Below are 20,465 nucleotides of genomic sequence, written 5' to 3' on the forward strand. Positions count from 1 at the left end.
GCGGAAGTCGGAAGCGAAGCAAAGGAGTGGAGGTCTTCTTCTTCTCCTGCTTTAACCAGCGGGTATTGCATCGAACAATTTCAAATCTGTAATGTTTTAGTCTATTCGAACAACACGGACTTGCCAGCGCAACCGTTGTCTTTTTATTCGCTTAATTATGTCTATGCCGTCGAATAACTCTAACAGCACATCGTTCCATCGTATGCGGTATTCGCCTTTGCTATTGTTCAAAAGTCCATAAATCTTTCGTAAAACCTTTCTCTCGAAAACATCTTGAATTGTCTTATCGAATGTCGACGTCGCCCATAAGGACGGGAACAATGAGCGACTTACAGAGTTTTGTTTAGGTTCGTCGAGAGAGGACTTTTCAATTTCGTACTCAGTCAAAGAAGCAACTGTTGCAAAAGATTTTCTCGTTGGATTTTGATGGGTGCAGAAATTTCAATTAATGAGACATAGAATTTATATAATTCGTCTGTTTTTAATTCAATGTATTCTGTATATTTTGCTTACAATCATCAAAAAAATTTAAAATCGCAGTATTTTTATTTAGTTCGTTATAAAACTCACAAAAATATGTATGCGTATCACTAATATCACACTTGAACATGATGTCGTCACAGTTGCAGTCGCAGTCATTAGAAATAAAGGAGATGAAATCCCAGTTTGAAGAGCAGGACGCGCGTTGGTCAATGCGAATGGAAGAACGGGACACACGCTTAAGGACAAAGTTGTCCCAACATATAAAGAAGCAACTGAAGGAACTGTCAACGCAAATATCAGCTCAATTTTCTTCACAGTTAAAACAGCGGAAGTCGGAAGCGAAAGGGTTTTCTTCACAGTTGGGAAAGCAGAAGGAGGAATCAATTGATGCAACTCCAAACAAACCGGATGTGTCAATACAGCTGGAAAAGCATGAAGAAATTTTGTTAACACAATCCGAAGCGAATGAGGCGCGTATGTCAAAGCCTTGAGAAGCGCATGGGCAGATTTTGTCAACACAGTCGGAAGCGAATAGGGTGTCCTCACAGCTGGAAAAAGCAGAAGGAGTCAATGGATGTGACCTCAAATAGAGCAGACATGTTAAGACAGCTCGAAGAGCATGGTGAGAATATGTCCACACAGTTGGAAGCGAATCAGACGTATATGTTAAGACCTTTAGAAGCGCATGGAGAGATTTTGTTATCACAATTGGAAGTGAATGTGGTGTCCTCACAGTTGAAAGAGGAGGAGTCGATGGAGGTGACCTTAAAAAGAGAAGAGGTGTCAATACAGCTGGAAATGTATGGAGGGTGTTTACCATCGCAGGTTACAAGCACAGGTATCTACACAATAGAAGGAGCAGGAGGCACATATTTTGACGCAGGTAACCCCAGAGAAGACAGACGTGTCATGGACAAAAGATTGTGATATGAAGGAACAAGAATCTCAAGATGAAGCTCCAGTTGTGAAACGTCCAAAGAAAGAAGAAATGTCTGCAGAACCTCTAGTCGCAAAGGCACAGTGAAGCAGTTTTAAGTTGGTGGCTGGTTGCTTATATCAAGTGTGGGAAAGCAAAGAAGGACAAAGCTCCCGATCTCTCATGATTGCTCGGAGTGAAAGATTACCTATAGATTGCAACGAGATACACAGAGGTCCAAATCAAGGATACTTGAAAATCACGAAAGCCTTGGTAAAATTGAAGAATCCATTTCATTGGGTTGGTTGTCGTCAATCAATGAGGGAGTGCATTGCATCTAAAGTGTCGAGTTCCAAGAGTTATAGTCAGATGAAGCTGTACAGTTTAGGAGCGACATTTGAACGATTCCCCATGGTTGTAGCTGGTCCATTCCATACCAGTAAATCCGAACACAAGAGTGTTTTGTGGTCAAGACGGAGGAATGCCCAATTCTAAGCCAAGAGATTAACGAGATGGCGGACGTGTGCATCAGTAGTCGATAAATGTATCAGAAGTTATGTGACCGAAAAACTCTTGCAGCTGCATTACATCCACAGTCCGATAGCATGGTGGAACGATTTAGCCGAAATTTGGAAGAGCAATTAAGGAAGCTGGTGGACAGGTATCACCACAGGTACAGAGGATACCCATATACCGGGCTTATCGACCTGCTGTCTAGGAAACAACGTCGAAGACGACTGGGAGGTTAATTTTGGAAATGCTAAGAAAGCCAACATTGTCCTTAAAGTCGAGAAGAGATGAAGAAAAACTAAGCGTTCTGGAAGTATGTCTAATCGGGACGATCAGACTTAAATGGAGGGCAGTGTAACGAAAGTGATACCCGAACAAGCTAGAATCGACAATTGAAATTAATAACAAGCCAGATTTATCCAGACATCGATATTCGTAGTTGCCAGAGTGTTCGAGAGGCGTAATATTGCCAACAATCGACTATATAAGGGCTGCCGGACTGACAGCAAGACACAGTTCTGATAAGAGAGTTGTCGAGTGATGACAATGTGGTGGAGTAAAGTGTAAACAAGTTATAAGTTAGAGTTGTAAAGTAGAGTAATAAAGTGTTAAGTTATAAGGAGTTTTAAAAATAGATTAGTATATAGCCATTAAAGAGTGACTTTTATTTGACAATCCAGTGATCGTACACTACCAACTTATAGTAATCAAAAATCGAATTTAGTGTTTGTTAATAATCGATGTAGTGGTGAACACCATCTCTAAATGGTTATAATGTATATATGCTCATATTAAAATTGTTTTCGTTTTAAAGAGTATTACAATAAATTGCTCGAGAATAAGAAAAGGTTTTGAAAAGTCAGGAATTTTCCATTTGTCGTTCTAAGAATTGGATATGAAAATGGATTTCGAAGTTCCTGTTCTAGCCGGATATCTTAATGTGCCAATGCAATCTAGTTTTGCTTTAAACCGTATATCTAAAAAGGTTAGTTCTGTACTAAAAATTGTATATTCTCTTATATATTTATAAAATCTATGTTAACTGTTAATATCGAAAGTTGCTTTCGCTTTTATAGTGAATAAATTATGATGATAATATTGAAGTAATTTAATTGAAACAACTTTGAAACAATGGTTGTTATTCTCGTCTTACATATTTTAGTTATTAGTAATTGAGAAATTAGTTCAAGTACAATTTATGAGCATATAATATATCTAACTTGTCATTAAACATATTAACCTAACTTGTGTCCCAATTCCTATACGTCTTGAAGCCTGATCATATTTAAAGATGCATATCTTACATTTTACCGAAATAAGTTTGCATGAAGTTATTCCAGACCAGTTAGGACGCAATAACGGTAGGGTGGAAAATCGTTGCTGGTGAGTGTTGCTCAGAGGCAAACAATTTTAACTTAGAAACTACCGATCCAAACGGTGAGATCGCCGAAAGGACAGCTGTGGTTGCATCAAAATTCGGAACATTTTTAAAATTTCGTTTGATTTTCTATATTTTACGGCTTCACATGTCTTTCATTGAATCTAAGAATAGATTTATCGAAAAGGGTATAAGCCCTTTTTATGAAAACTAGGAAGGAATTTGGATAGAGCCAAAAATTGTATTTCTCGCAATTTGCAATTATTATTATTTTGTAATTATTATAATAATATTTGCAATTATTATAATAATATTTGCAATCATACAATATAAGTTACTGTTAGCTATAGACTCATTAAGTTTCATGAATATATTATATGTGACTACTCGTTTATTGCCAATAAATTAATGTTTTTCCAGTACAATAAAATCCTATGTTGCTGTAGACATTGATATGCCTAAAAGGCAGCAGTAGGCAAAATTATTTAGACAAAACTTAAACTTTATTATCTTGTTCTTAGTTAATGATATTTTTAAAATTCAATGTTTAGCCTAGGTTATATCGTCTTTGGCATCAGTAACAGACTACAATCTGGTTCGAATTTATTTATCCTAATAGTCAACTTTTAATTTTGAACAATTTTTATAAATTTCTGCGTTTTTTGGTCATTATCAATAGACCTCTGGCATTTTTAATAAGAGTGAGGTCGGGGGTCTGCCATGGCCAACATGTTTTGTTTCACCTAAAAGTTTTGTATGTAACGATCATTTATGATCTGGTAAAATTCAGCCAATATTTTGAATGGCCGACTGACCATTACAATTGTGGTATATCCGGATAGAAATTTCTGCTTATTTTTTTAACAAACCACTCGTAATCTATCGTTTATATACATATGTGTAGATATATTATATATTATTAAATATTAACAAATTATTGTATTTTTTTAACGACAGAAAAATTGTCACAGATATTGTCAACTATTCAATTCAAGTCGTCATGGTATTGAACGGCTAGAAATTTGCGAATCTAAGGACGACAAGAACCCAAAAATAGTAACACTGGAAAACTGCGTTAAGATAACACAAGAAGTAGCTCCAGCCAATCTCATACAAGTTATAAAGAAAACAGAGTCCTTGACTTTAAATGCATTATCAGAGGAAGATTTGAAAGAGTGGACCAATGCGTTACAAATGGTTGCTTTTCGAAATAAAAACAGTATAAACATTCCACAAGCTGCAATAGAAGAAGATAATGATTTGTATTGCAGCTCTTTTGGAGATGGTTTATTTATTATTACACTTATTCCTTCAGAAACGTCGATTCGTTGTAACATTGAATCCAAATCTTATATTCTTCATCTGACTGCAACCGAACTTCAACTAAAATGCACTGAAGATCTTAATGAAATAAGAGCAAAATGGCCATATCGATTTATACGTAAATACGGATATCGTGATGGTAAATTCACATTCGAAGCAGGTAGGAAATGCTGCACTGGAGAGGGAATATTTACACTTCATCACACCAATCCTCAAGAAATATTTCGTTGTATGGCCGCGAAAATGAAATCTATGAAAAAGTTAATAAATTGCGACAATCACAATAATGACATTAACGAAAACCATTGGACAGTCGCCGCAAATATGGAGGCGGGTTCCCGTAGCCCCTTGACATCAAACAACCAACAGTGTATGAGCATCGAAAACAATTCTCAAAGTAGTGTCTCTTATAGAGAGTTTGCGACATCTAGCGATTCAGTTAACAGTTGCTTTACAAACTCTAACAATTCCATATCAACATTACTAAATTCCGTTATAAAACAAGTGCCTAATAAACCTCCCCGAAAAATACAATCAACATTGCCCACTTCCACATGTTCTAATAAAACACAAATGTATACAACAAATCTAAACTTTCAACAAAATTCTGATAAACTATTCAAATATCAGAATTATGAGGCAGTTTCGATAACAACATCAAGTGATCCTAATAAAACGATTGGGTCAACACTTGTTATAAAACCGAATTCTCCAGAGTGTGTTCGTAAACAAAATCTAGCACTGCTTAATAATGAAACGTTAGGAGTTGAACGAGACTATGAAAGCATAGAAACTGTAACTGATGCCTGGAAAACACTTGGAATAGATGACGTACAGCATAAGGAACGTGTTTTGACCAACAATTGTGATGACGGTTTTATAGAACCAAGTTGGCAACGTTCCGTCAGTATTTGTAATCGTTCATCAAAGGAAACATTTTTACCAACTAAAGTGCCGCGATTAATAGATATTGATATCGGAGAAGGAGGCGGAGGAGGTGGCATTTCAAGTAATGCCAGGTGCTTTGATGATTCATATGATCGTTTGGATTTTATGTCACCTAATAACAAAACATCCAGCGGTTACAATACAATTATATCTGTCATATCGCCCATTCGTAAACGCTGCGATTCTCCCTCTCTCAGTGATTATGAATTTATAGGCAATCCGGAAATTGAATTATCTAAGAAAAACGATACCGACAAAACTGGAAGCATACGGACTTCGAATTCGAATGTACCATTATGCCCCACGTCGATGGCATTAAACTGCAACATAGTTGGATCAAAGTATTTCGAATCGTCTGTTGGGCAACAAGTGTATCAGAGTGCAAACGTATCACCTTCCCATGAAAATTTTAGCGGCATAAACTATACGATAGTGAGTAAGCCTAAAAGAGTTTGATACTGAAATTTTGTATAAAAATCTCCTTTTAAAAACTGTGATTGTCGTATCTGAATTAGAGCGATCTAATTCGATCGATTTGCAAAATCTGTAAATTCATGCTTTTGTATTTGCGCCATATGAATATATCTGTATACATGTTTTATAAAAAATTAATAACAGCATTTAAAAAATTCAATTCAAATGTTTTAATTTTGGTGTGAAAAAAATATTGTTGTGTTAAAAATGATTATTAATTACATTGTACAACACTTTGTAGGGGATTGGACCAAACTAGTTTTAAATAAAAAATAAAGTATATTTTTCGTTAGCTCACAATACTTCGGTATTTGCCTTCGAAGTTCGAAAATAGGGTAATTGAAAAAACATTATTAATTACTGGATGCAGTTACTAAATAATCTAGAATATGGATTTAAACAATATTTTCCAATTTGGAAAACTTTGTTTGGTTGTGAATGTGATTAAGTGAGCTATCTCCTGGTATGCCTATTTATGTAATTTCAATATAAATCATCAAAAATAATACTTCGATTTTCGAAGGTGAGTATTTTGAATTTAGATGCTACCTTAGCTTAAAAGCTGCCAATATACTTTATTAACTTATGACTCAATCTCCAGAAAAAAAATAGTTTTGTCCGATATACAGTAGTTTTCCGAAATAACGAATATTCGTTTTAACGAACAAGCAAATTTGTTACATTGAGTACCGTAAATAACGAACATCGAGAATTTGTAAGTACTCAGTTTAACGAACAACATGAAGAAGACATATGAAGAAAGAGGAAAAAATCAAATAACATCAAACCAGAATTAAAAATAAAACTGGAAAAAATTCAAAAGAAATGTGCAAATTGAAAAATGTTGAATTTTATAAAAAAGCTTAAAATTATTGATCAGCACCGAATAAAAGTATGAGTGTCAGAATTAGTCCATTTTGGAAGAATTTATTGGATTTGAATTGTTTTGCTATGGTTTTTCATTTTTTAACAAATAATTAATAAAACAATTTCTTAAGCTGCAATTTACGGATATATAACTAATTTTTATTGATAAAAATACCTCTAAGTGAGTACTCGAATTAACGAAAAATTCGATATAGCGAACAGGCCTGACAATTAATGTGTTCGTTATTTCGGAAAACTGCTGTATTATATATATACAGCGCACGCTCGATAATCTGACCTAATTAAAACCAAGGCAGTTCACATTATCGAAAGTGTTCACATTATGGAATGCTCCAAAAGAATAGAATAGTACGTATTTATATATTGGAGTTCACATTTTATTCATGTTTTCATTACATATACATTTTTACGTAACACATATTATACAAAATCTTGGATTTATTTGAAAAAATCAGTCATCCTTTTCGTTTCTTCTGTGTTTCTAAAAGTTGGAGCACAGCTTTCTCTCTTAGACGTCTTAGTACATTTACATCATTTGGATCGACGTCTTCATGACCAGCCTACCTTATCGCCTTGTTGAAAATTTCAACTGCTTCAGTCCGCTTAATTTTCTCCTCTACCTCCGATACGCTGCCTTCATCGGAAACGTATTCTTCTTCATGCTCGTCATTTGCATTATCATCTTCAATATCTTCGTTCCATTCATGAACGCCTGGTAGCGTTAATTCAGCCTGAAATGGTTAATAGGAAAATCATTTTCAATAACCTGCATATCTTTGTGCGATTCTGCGAAAACGAACAAACCTCAGCATTCAAACTGTTGAGGAGATCGACGGTATTGCTCATCAAGTTCAACTCCCCATTTTTCTTTTAAAACTGCGAGCGGAACACTATCTTCGGGATCGTCATCATCTGCCGTAAAATTTAAAATATTTTTCCAGCAATTAGCTAATGTTACTTCGCTGACACGACTCCAAGCAGCAACCAAAAGATTTATAGCTCTTCGTAAAGTAATTTTTTTTCATCGAATCGAGTAAATTGGAGTTTGTAGCTGCTATGAGGCTAAAAGGCTGTTTCTGTAATGCAACTTTGTGATCTTTATGGCATTTTGATCCATTGGTTGGATGAGGGAGTAACGTTTGGTGGCATAAACATTGCCAAAATTTGTCCATCCTCCGTTGCCAGCTGAGCTTCATTTTGGTGAGAAGGAGCGTTGTCGATTAGGAGAAGAGCTTTAATTGGCAAACCTTTCTCCTTTAAAAATGACGTTACCTAAAAAACAAATTTAAAAGAAAAAAGTTAAAAAAAATACAAAATAAATCCTCACCTGTGGAACGAAGGACTCATGAAACCATTTCTTGAAAACAGCCGACGTCATCCAGGCGCATTTTGAGCTCTTATAGTCTGTGGGGCATTGAAAGTTTTTAAAGCAGCGTGATTCGCTGATTTTCCTACTTAACGCCTGGGGCTCTCTTTTCCATACTGGACACGTACGTTTTTTCTGGCAGAAGTTTCCAGAATAAGCCTGACTCATCAGCATTATATGACTGATCGTTACACAGCTCCAGCTCGGCCATTTTAGCTCTAAGTTTTTCCTTAAATGGATCCACGAGCTGAGGCAGCGAAGATAGTTTTACGCCTGATATTTGCAGCAGTCGAATTCCGTACCTTTTTTTAAATCCTTGAAGCCATCCATCACTAGCGTTGAAGTTAGGTTCATTTTCCTTTACTTGTGCATGCAGAACTTTGGCCTTTTCTTTCAACATTAAGGCACTTACTGGCCAGTTTTTATTCCGCATTTTGATAAACCAACGATAAAGAGTTTTCTCCATTTTTGGCAGCTCTGAAGGACGCAGAGTTCTTCTTTGTCCAGGTCGCGAGTAAACGTGTGGTTTTTAGAATTCATTTTCAACAGAAAATCTAAAAAGAAAAATTCCACGCAAGTACAAAATTGCAACTGAAGTATTCTACGCATTACATGCAATACAAATGAGAGTCTTATTCTACAATTAGGGGATTCCCCAAATTCAGAATTAGCTGAGATCTGTGTAAACTACATTCAAATACTTTAACGTCTTTTGTTCATATTATAGAGCCTTTTGGGTTTGTTCACATTATAGAGTAGTCAATGCATAAAAAAGTCTGTTCACATTATGGGGTGTTCGAACTATAGAGTGTTCACATTAGCGAGTGTGCGCTGTATGTATTTATATACTGCACAGTATGGTTAGTGCAACATGTTCGAAAAAGCAAACATGGTATAACTGATAAGCAAAAAAACTGAAATCTTGCAACGAAGAAGTACAAAAACTGCCACTGCAGGAAATTTTTTCGGAACGTACTAAGGATTATTGTCATAGCCAAAGGGTAGACTTTTAATTAATTGATTTTACTCCCATTATTGGTGAGCCAATATCAGTTGTATTATTATGTAAACGAATTGTCTCTAAAATTACTAAAATTTTATATGGTAGAACAGTTTTATCTGGAAATCTAACGGGACTTTCTAAAAATAGAATCGAAGACGTGAGTATAAGTTCATTTTCACAGTACATCGAATACTTCTTAATTCAAAGTAAATGTATTTTTAAGTGAAAGGTATATATTTTATGTTTCAATAATAATAAAAGCTAATTCGTGTTGTACTTTTTTAAATTAATGCTACAATGTTTTTTTGTAGATTTTGTACGAGTCTTTATTAAATTTAGTTAAAGTTTTAGTTGTGTTCTCCCCTCTCCCCTGTCCAGTCCAGTATATTTGTGGGTGTCTTAAGGGGTTACATGGGTTTCGTGGAATCAAAAATCGTTGTTTTGTTTTTTTGGCTTATTAATTTCTACAACATCTCAAGAATACTGTCCTAAATTTTCAAGTCAATCCGAATAATAGTCTCAGAGATACAGCCTTTGGAAGGTGTACGCTCCAAGTCAAGAACTATTGTTACTCAAAACTTTAAACGCGTTTTTCTCGGAACCGTGTTTTCAAAGTCGGTTGTCAAATTTCCTCGAAAACTACTCAACCGTTCTTGATGAAATTTTGAACAGGTGTTCGAGATATAATTTACTCGTGCTTGAATGAAGGATTTTATTTTTTTTTCATTACAACTATTTAAAAAAAAATAAAATGTCAAGCAAATTTGACCGAAATTTTTATTTTTTTGTCTGCCAAAATTCCAATTTTCACTTTTTTTGTCTTTTCTTCGGTCAAACATGGTCTTACCTAAAACACCTATTTTTGTTTTTTTTTTTTCATTTTGGATGAAGCTGTCAGGACTTATGTTAACAACGCAGAGGCACCTTTTTTCCGAGGGGTCACCGGAAATGTCGTCGCAATGGAGGAGTTTTACTTTTTGTTTTTTGAAAATTTCAGAAATTCTTCTTTAAATATGTATCTACTAGCAGACCGCTCCGGCTTCGAACGGGTTTAAATAAACATTTCAAAAGTTATAAGTTTTTACATTCTTATGTGCATACGTCTCCCGTTTTTTGTGTGGGTTCATTTAAAAAAAAGTAAAATGTGTAAAATTCAGACATGAAATTATATTTTATTTGCAATGAGCTAATACCTCATTACGACCTCTAGTCTTTTGTGTCCGTTGTCTTTCTCTCTGAAGGCGTTGGGAACGCTCAGAGTTCGACGCCCCAGTGCGAGCTTGTATTTTTCTAATATTTTGTTCTTCAAGACACTGCATACGCTCCGAACTCGACTCTCAAGCGCGTACTTAAAATTTTGTTCAGCAAGCAGCTGCGAACGTTCGTTACTCGACTCTCTGGCACGCGATTGCGATGCGAAGAGAATGACTTGCAAGATGATTTTCAGTTTCATATTAAGATTCTCCATCACGGAGTCTTTTTGATATGCTCACCTGGGAACTATTTACTGAAAGTTAAGAATTTAGCAATAAGTATAGCCTATGTTACTCGGGGTGAATGTAGCTTTCCAATAATGAAAGAACTTTTTAAATCAACACAGTAGTTTTCGAGTTTATTCAATACAAACATACATACAAATATTTCCTCTTTATAATAGTAGTATAGATTAAAAAGTCTCTGAATAAGAAGAACAAAAAGTTTGTCTTAAATATATTTATTTATATATCATATTATAATCTGATTTTATGTTGGATTTCCGTCTTAGTTGTATTCTCAACGTAGACCAAAACATCGAGGCAAGGGATAAGTATTTGGTCTCATACTACTCGCATTTACTTTATTATATATTTAACATTTCTCATTATTTTTCTAGTAAACCATTTCTACGACCTTCTTTTGAGTTTTATATGAGTTAACATATCAAAAAAAAAAAAAAACACGAAGAATATTCAATATATTCGCCATGTCGAACGTGACAATCGTACACCTTTCAACTAAAAAAAAGTATGAACTAAACTGTTTTTTAATTTTGACACTAGGATTTTTTAATAGCCCTTCACTAGCTCTACATTTAGTGTTAAGGTTGATTTTGGAACGGTTTTCGTTTTCAAGATAATTGCAGAAAACCAAGGCATTCGCACGGGACAAAAAATGGAAGTCGTTTTTGAGGACAACGATTCAAACGGTGATTTCAGCGAATTGTGTGGCAATATTCAAATGTTTTTGATTGTAGAGCGTAGTGAATGGATGCCTTTAAAATTGGTTTGAATTTCAACCAAAAATAATTTATAGTTTTTTTTTTAATTAATTATTAATCACATTCGCACGGGACATTTTTTTCCATCATAATATTTATGTTGATTTTGTTGTTATAATACGGTTTAATAAACAAGTCCAATAAAATGGCTTAAAATGGTAGTAAATGTATTTATTTATTTATTTTAATTTATCCAACGAGAAACACAACAAAAATTCTATGAAATGAAAATAGTATTATAAATGTGAAATACAGTTTCTTCAGAAATTCCTGAGTATAAAAATTTTTGGATTTCGTTATCTGCTAGACTTTCTTTTTGATAAGTGCTCACACTCCCTGAAGAGTATTTTAATTATTTTATAAAATCAACCAGGCTTGATAATATAAATTTGATTTTAAACTGAGAACAGTGACCTTAAAAAAAATAAATATTTTAGAAAAGCAACTAAAGGATTTCTTAATTTTAGTTAAGAGATTTGTCAAGAAAATAATATGTCATGCGTTAACTTGCCACTTTTAAAACCAAACGATTTTCTCCTGACAACCTTGTTAAAATGAGCAAAATCTATTTGAATAGCTATTTCAGTGGAATTGAAAGTGCGGTTTTTGCTCATATGTAAATAATTAATGTAAATATATATATTTACATACTTAAATCAATTTTATAAGACAAAAAATAATTTTCAATTTTTTAATTCCACACCCACATGTCGCACGTGACCAATTTTAAGTAGTTACCAAACCCACAAATCTTCTGATTTTTGAACAAGTTTTTTTTATTTTAATTGTATAAAAATTTACTGTTTATACCCAAAATTTGGCGAGCTTGCTGCTTCTATTTGCGATGCAGTGGGAACAAGTGTTGTTTTTTGATGTCGCACGGGACATTAAAATATAGGGTAATAAGAGAGCAAAAACTTACAGTTATTTGCAATCGCATGCTTTTTTATGCATTTTATTTTGCTCTTCGTACCCTTATAAAGGTTTTACACAAAGCAAAAAATTATACATGATATCCCTGCAAGACAGGTACCGGCGAATTCTCCGGTGAAATGCCAGGGAGCGGTACCCGCAGTTTCAATGAAAGTTTCTATGCCATTCTTAAGGGCGAATTGACAAAAGTACCGAAAACTATTGTGTACGTGTGATCGTTCATCCCTTTCTTGCACATTACATTCATCATTTAGCAATGTATATATACCTCTTGCACAATTTGGGGAATGGTATTGGTACAATCACGGATGAAAGACCGAATACTGCGAACCAAAACTCCACGTGTACTTTCAGTACTGCGACCCACAAAAGCCCAGAAACTATACCTTCTGTTTTCGGTTAGTTCTACCAATATCCCAAATGAGAATTTAATAACAAAATCATTAATTATATTACATATTTATTTAAAATATCATGCCATTTAGTTGTTTATTATTATATTTACTTTATAAATATATTATCGTAGTACACTATATATATATGTATAAAGGAGGTGAAAATGAATATTTGAACAATTTTTGCTATCGGACAAATGCTGGAGGAAGAGTGGAAAATGTCAAATACCCCGTGCGGTCTGGAAGTGTAAGCTGCGCACATTATGTGAGGACTCTTTTGGTTTCTTTCGGAGTTTTTATAAGATCTGTTCTTTCATTAATTTCAGTAGTACTAGATTCATCTGGGAGGAGGGTTTCTATAAAATATAAAGTAAAATTAGAATTTTTATAAAGTTTGTAATAAAAGTTGGTAATAATTACCTTATGTTTCAGGAATTCTAAATCTAACATGGCACCGTTCAAGTCTCAACATCCATGCTCTTGCTGTAGTATTTCCATTGAACTAATTTCGGTGAATTTATGTCCTTGTAAAGCGATACAACAAAGTTATGGTTATTATTCAATTCGAACCAGTAGTTTCGGAGATTAGCGCGTTCAAACAAACAAACTCTTCAGCTTTATAATGTTGGTACAGACAGTATAGACAGAAAAAAGTTTGAATTAAATAAATAATTTTGTACGCGCCATTTTTTACGCGACAAAACCCATGTAACCCCTTAAGTTAATATAAAAGTTAAAGATTACTGCAGAAATTTGCAGATATATACATAATCTAAAATATACTAACGCCATCTTTTTTTCTTCAAGGTAAAATTTGGCTTGTAAAGTGCTCACATTAAGAAGGTGAATATTTGGAGATAATTTTTTTTTGGGAAAGTGAGCATGGCCGCGTCCATTTATTTTTCTCCTGTCATTTCCTTTAAGCACTTTATTATACAGCATGAAAATGGATGAAATCGGATTATAACACCCACACCCAGTAAGAAAAACACCAGAAACCATAAATTTTATAGTAAAGATGGTACGGAAAAGCTGCTTTAAACTTGGCATAAAAAATGGGTTATGGGTTAAAAACCATATATCAGAAACTACTCGACCAACTGTACTGTATATGTGTACATGTAAAGAAGTTGGGCGAGCGGGAATGAACCACTCCTTTTTTCTCTCCATATATTAATATCTCTGTTATTACAATAAATTGACAAAGTTTAAAATCGAAAGTAACAAAATTATTATAACTTGTCCTGATCGTTCTTATGGGAGCTATAGGATATAGTCGCTCGATGTGGCTAATTTTTGTACAATATACAGTAGAACTTCTCCAACTCGAATCACCATAATCCACAAAAAAACTTCGAGTTATAGAAATTTTCATTAAAACAAAAATTTTTCAAAAAGCTGTAAAATATAGATTTATCCACAGTTTTAGTTATTTACTTCGCAAAAAGTTTTATTTAAATACATTAAAACATGTATTCTCTAAATTGGTTTTTATTATCCCTTTGAAAATATACAAAACTATTATATTTCTATAATGTTTAAAATTAACCCCTCAGATAGGACAACATTATTTTATAATAAATTCATTCAAATAAACTAAATTAAAACCAAATTTTCCTCATATAAAGAAACGTTCAAATAACTTTGCTACTACAAAAAATAGGACAACATTATTTTATAATAAATTCATTCAAATAAACTAAATTAAAACCAAATTTTCCTCATATAAAGAAACGCTCAAATAACTTTGCTACTACAAAAAATTTATATTTATTTATTAACTCGATTAATGTTATTAAATTAGAACTCTTTATTATCGTCAGATAATATATCGGTGACGTTAGATACTTCAGTATACACACGTTCTCCTTTTTCCGCAAGTATTTCTTCTATATTTTTCTTCCCATTAAGATCAGTAAACCAATTAAGATTATCGGCAATTAAATGGTTATTTGAACAACCTCCACATCGAACTATTACTACACCTTTCCGATAAGACACATCAGAAATCATATTGGAGTTTCTAGTTTGGCAAACTTTGCACGTATAAATTAAGTTAATATTTTTTGCAACATATCCTAATGGTTTACTTGTATAGCTTCGAACAAATCGACTCAATGTGTGACTTTTATAGAAAGGAATTTGCTCATTTGCACTAGTTTTCAATAAAGCAATACCAGAAAACGTTCTTAAGTATTTATAAATATTAAAAGATTTCCTCAATAGCGACATTTCGTACATTTATCGACGATTTGAGATGTGAAATTGGCGATCATACAAATTAATATATAAAATTATCGATTATCTTATTACTAAATGTACCCACAGGCGTTCTTTTTAAACTATTCTAATAATATGTTTACATATGAAAATAATCCCTTTCTATGCTCGTTCTATAATCTAACCGTTTCCATATAGCCAAATGAGATTATCAATTGTCAAATGTGTTGCATTTCATATATTACATATATTTCTCTCGCTGTCGTAAATTTTTGTTTACATTATCATTTGACATTTCTCCTCTTCTTCGTAAAATTATCGATTAACCTAGGAATAATACCGAAAATCTAGTTGTATAAACCATTATAATTTTATAATTTGCATTATCGAGAGAAGAATTTTGTATGGAAATCTCGTTTCTTAATTACAGATTATCGGGTTAAGCTTGTAAATTACATATAACAGGATATATATGTAAAAATAGTATACGTGATATCCAAATTATGTCGTTGCCATAACAGATGTGTGTTCGATCTGTATGAAAACGTTTCGTCATACACGAAATACAAATCCATTTTACGCTCCTTCTTTAATGAAAAATATATTTTATTTTAATATTTATTTAGATTTAATATACAGTGGAACTTCTCTAATTCGAATAACCATAATCCACAAAAAAACTTCGAGTTATAAAATATTCATTTAAATATATATATTTTCAAAAAGCTGTAAAATATGGATTTATACACTGTTTGTTTACTTGGCAAAAAGAAATGAAAGGATGAAATTTGGGTGAAAGTTGCCTTCTATTACCACTTCAAGAGTTCGAGTTTTTGGAGAACTTTGATTTATAGAATTATATATATAGAATTCGAATTAGGGAAGGAATTTTGTACGAAATTTGGCTTCTGAACGCTTCTATTCGAGTTATAAAGATCTTCGAGTTATGGAAGTTCCACAGTATTTAGGCAATACATTATTTGAATAATATCAGCTTTTTGTTTTAAAATTTACCCTATTTCGTCATTTTTTTCTTCTTCAAATCACCAATTGTGTGCACACAGCGCCATATATGACAAACATTTATGCACACTGATCGTAAAATATCAAACATTTTCGCGAACATGGATTGATATGCCCACAAGCTCACACATGAGCATATTGTAAAATAAAAGTCACATTTGAATGGCTACCACTAATCTTCATTTCTAAATCAAACAACTTAACACTTTATAACTCATTAATCTACTTTACAACTATATCTTATAGCAATTTTACACTTTACCTGACAACTCTCTTCATAGAATTCTCCTTTACTCGACAACTCTTTTATTAGAACTGTGTCTTGCTTCCAGTCCGTCAGCCCTTATATTGTCGATTGTCGAACATTCTGACAACTACGATTATCGATGTCTGGATAAATCTGGAAAGTTATCGATTTCGATTGTCGATTCTAGTTTGTTCTGGTATAATTTTCGTTACACTATTTTGATTTAAAAAACCATGAGATACGAATATTAAAAAAAAATGATTTATTTTCTTTTAATTATCTAAATTTTCCGGCGGCTTTTGTATACTGTAGGTGAGTTACAATGCAACGGCCCTATTCCGACTAATTTGGCGGTCGGGGTTTGACAACGAATTCTGGTATAAATAGGGTATCGGGGGAAAAAGGAGGCTATCCAGAAAACGAAAATATATAAATAATGTTGATCGGATTTATAGTTTGGTTTAAAATATTCTGCCAACAACGAATTTCGGTTTCTGCATAAATATAGGAAGTTATCGATTCCGATTGTAATTTTCAGTTTCTGGATAAGGTTTCTTTCTCTCTTCTCGTCCATTGCCTTCATTCTAAACATTAAATCAATACCCTGCAAGTCAGGTACCGGCGAATTCTTCTGTGAAAAATCAGGCAGCGATACTATCAGTTTCACTGAAAGTGTCTATGCGATTCTTAAAAGCGAATTGACAAAAGTACTCGAAACTTTTGTGTACGTGTGATCATTTATCCCTTTCTTGCAAATTACATTCATCATTTAGCAAAGTATATATTCCTCTTTAACAATTCGGGGAATGATTTTGGTCCAATCATGGATGAAAGACCCACAACAGCGAACGAGAACTACATGAAAGTACACGAACTAAATCCCAACGTGTACTTTCACAAAAGCTCTTAAACTATACCCATTTTCAATTAGTTCTACCAAAATCCCTTATTAGCATTTAATAACAAAATCAATAATATTACATATTTATTGAAAATATCATGCTATTTAGGTGTTTATTATTATATTTATATTATACATGTATTATCGTACTACACTATATAAATATATATATAGTATTGAATAGTTGAACAATTTTTACTATCGGACGAAGGCTACCTCGTGTGGACTGGACGTTTATGCTGCGCACATTTTTTTGTGCTAGAAAGCGGGAAAACTTTAGTATAGCATCCCAAGATTTCGGGGATAAAATGTGTATGGTTGGATAGAGGGGATCCTCCAGATTAAGAATATATATAATTATAGCCGCAGGAGATATTATAGTTTTCGAGATATTCGCGTTTAAAGTTTAAAATTTGTCAAATTTTAACACGCAATTTCTCGCTTTATATTGGATTTTTCATTTATATTTTGCTCTTATTATAAAAAAATAACCCTGGTCGAGCCAGGGTTGCCTTCGACCGCACTTCAAAAAATAACCCTGGTCGATTCAACACAGGGGTTTATCAAAGTAAGAGAAATACTGAACTACTTTTCCTAACATAGTATGGTGGTTCTTGTATGGGCTATAATCCCTTCTTTCTATATATTTTGATTCATTTTACAAATTTTTAGATATGGCTGTGGTCTTAACAGCTATGCTCTTACTGTAGTATTTATATTGAACTAATTTCGGTGAATCCATGTCCTTGTAAAGCGTACAACAACCCCAGCAGATTTTAGGATGATTGTTTGAGACCTCCTGGATTCATCCTTTAGGAGATATCCTATACTCCCTATTACTCCTAATACTGGTGTGTAAATACACGTAAAATTGTATACTCGTTTTTAACATTGCATGTCATTGGAACGCGACTACTCCTTTTAACCTCCTAATGAAGATCTCTATGATTACTACTATAGGAGATCTCTATGATTACTCCTAAAGGAGATGTCTATGATTACTGATATAGGAGATCTCTATGATTACTACTATAGGATATCTCTATGATAATTCCTGAAGGAGATCTCTATGATTACTACTATAGGAGATCTCTATGATAAATCCTATATTATTTTCAACCTGCAATTATTTTAACAAAAACAAATTTTTATAATTTTATTTTTTATTAAAGTTTTTTAATTAAATGAATGTACATAATTCTTCAATGCAACTTTTTTTTGGCTCCATCCCAATTCACTTTTAAGAGCAGGGACTCCGCAATCACTTCATCCAAAATTTTTGATAGGGGTCTCTTTGAAAATTTTTGCTTCAGATACGCCACCTGTTTCAAATTGTTTAGTATTATCTTATTAAATGTATTTCATCATACTCACAATTTCTGCCTCAGGCTTATTCAAAAGCAAGGAGTCTGTAGATGCTTAATTCATGTTTTTAATAGGAAATATCATTAATTCAATCTTCATCGGTGAAAATATGTCAATAATCCGCTCCAGGAGTATAGTACTCTGCGCCGATATTTCCTCTAGCTTCCGTATTCTTTGTTCCATGTTTTTCAATTTCATTAACACTTTCCACATCATTTTCATTTTGTGTATTATTATTTTGTTTTTTATATAAATTATTTATTTTGTTTTTTATATAAATTATTTATTCACTAGGCGTTTTAAATGCCTTTTAGGGTACATTTAATTATCAATTTAAAATATTTAATACTCAATAGATATAAAACACTTACGTCTGCACGCTTTAAAAAACACAGTTGAAATCAACAATTGCTTGAAGACAAAAATTAACAGTTATTATTTCCCGTTAAATAGTAATTTTTGAATCAAAAGTACGATTTTTAAGCTACGAAAAATTAAAAAATTTCCTTTATTGCTCCTAAAGGAGGACAAAAGGAGATCAATACTAAAATGAAGTAAACAAAATCACAATAATAAAAAACCTTTTTTGCTCCTAAAAGATGACAAAAGGAGGTCAACACTAAAATAAAATATAAAAAAAAACACAATATAAGAATAAAATTAAAAAATCTCCTTTACTGCTCCTAAAAGAGGTCAATAGGAGGACTCCTTCATTCCTCCTTTCAGGAGATCTCGCTTTTAAATCTGCTGGGACGTTATGATTCCTCAATACAAGGTGAAAATGAATCAAACAAGTCCTCCTAAATAAACATATAAGAAGTTTTTAAATTTTTATGATCACAAACATTCACTTAAATATACCCTCTAATGCCAACTGAGGTCCCAGTAAGTCCAAAAATACTGCATCTGCTTTGCCCTCTAGCTCATTGGCAAAACCCAGTTGTCACTAGTCGCTATGATAAACGGTTACGTGAAATGTGAAATGGCGAAATGGTTTAATTGGACATAAAAATGTGGCAATGAATCTTAACTAGTGCCCGCTTCAACTACATATAAATGAACCAGGACGAATTTCAAGTGGAAAGATTATCATATTAATGCGTAAATAATTTGTGTTCGATGTATCAACGTTGGCGGGCATAATTCTGGTGAATAATGAGTGGTTCAATAATCTAAACTTTAATTGATCACTGATTTAAATAAAACAGACAAAATAATACTTCACAAGCAGCCATGATATAGCTTAAAACAAAACTTGTCCAAACACACTAGAAGTTTGTTTGCTTCTTTCTCTCATTCAGCGTGCTTGTACGAGAAAAGAGTTGAGGTAAATGTTTATGCACATTTTACCCTTTGTTGCATATGTGTGTATGTAGTGGTTTTATTAAAACATCTTTCAATGTGTTGGAGTTTCAGTACCCATGACTTGATGAGTATATATATATATATATATTTGGCGTAGGAACCGCTTTAAGCGATTATAGCCGGTATAGACTTGATGAGTAGGTAACCAAAAATTATCGAGGAGTATACCCTATCGTTTTTCGTACAGCAAGTTGATAAACTATCAGAAAAAAGGATAAATTGATATATTCGTTGTTTCAATTTCTACAAAGTTTTCTTGACTGTCCGTGATTTGGACTTCCGAACAACCAATGAGAGATAAAGCAACCTCATGTGCCTCCGCGACTGGACGATCTGCAGCGTTTCATGGAACGTTTATTATGCTCTTCTACTCGCACGTTTCACAACTGGAGCTTCCTGTAAACATTTTTATGATTCTTTCTGATTACAATTTTCTGTCCATGATACTTCTGGCATCTGTGGGGTCACCT

General features: G+C 33.2%; 2 protein-coding genes and 1 long non-coding RNA gene across 4 annotated transcripts; 1 reads left to right on the forward strand and 2 right to left on the reverse strand.

Annotated features, from left to right (window-relative positions):
- Positions 1-2,608: 2,608 nt before the first annotated feature.
- On the forward strand, positions 2,609-6,192 carry LOC105219437 (uncharacterized). The gene is made up of 2 exons (XM_011195564.3): positions 2,609-2,894; positions 4,245-6,192. Exons 1-2 carry the CDS (start codon positions 2,805-2,807, stop codon positions 6,012-6,014), a joined length of 1,860 nt encoding a protein of 619 aa, XP_011193866.2. The 5' UTR covers positions 2,609-2,804; the 3' UTR covers positions 6,015-6,192.
- Positions 6,193-7,264: 1,072 nt separating this feature from the next.
- On the reverse strand, positions 7,265-9,042 carry LOC105219436 (uncharacterized). Of its 2 annotated transcripts, XR_008471257.1 has the most exons (3): positions 8,248-9,042; positions 7,725-8,192; positions 7,265-7,651 (listed from the first exon to the last, which is right to left on the reverse strand). XR_008471257.1 is itself a non-coding variant. In XM_054231037.1 (2 exons), exons 1-2 carry the CDS (start codon positions 7,764-7,766, stop codon positions 7,481-7,483), a joined length of 213 nt encoding a protein of 70 aa, XP_054087012.1. In that variant the 5' UTR covers positions 7,767-9,025; the 3' UTR covers positions 7,265-7,480. The 2 variants fall into 2 exon arrangements, 1 of the variants encoding a protein (XP_054087012.1); XM_054231037.1 differs by having other exon boundaries at positions 7,725-9,025.
- Positions 9,043-12,921: 3,879 nt separating this feature from the next.
- LOC128921957 (uncharacterized) lies at positions 12,922-15,159 on the reverse strand. The gene is made up of 3 exons (XR_008471258.1): positions 14,965-15,159; positions 13,295-13,398; positions 12,922-13,230 (listed from the first exon to the last, which is right to left on the reverse strand). It is a non-coding gene; the product is annotated as an uncharacterized LOC128921957 (long non-coding RNA).
- Positions 15,160-20,465: the final 5,306 nt, after the last annotated feature.

Source organism: Zeugodacus cucurbitae, chromosome 5, assembly GCF_028554725.1.
Source record: "Zeugodacus cucurbitae isolate PBARC_wt_2022May chromosome 5, idZeuCucr1.2, whole genome shotgun sequence".
Lineage (NCBI taxonomy): Eukaryota > Metazoa > Arthropoda > Insecta > Diptera > Tephritidae > Zeugodacus > Zeugodacus cucurbitae.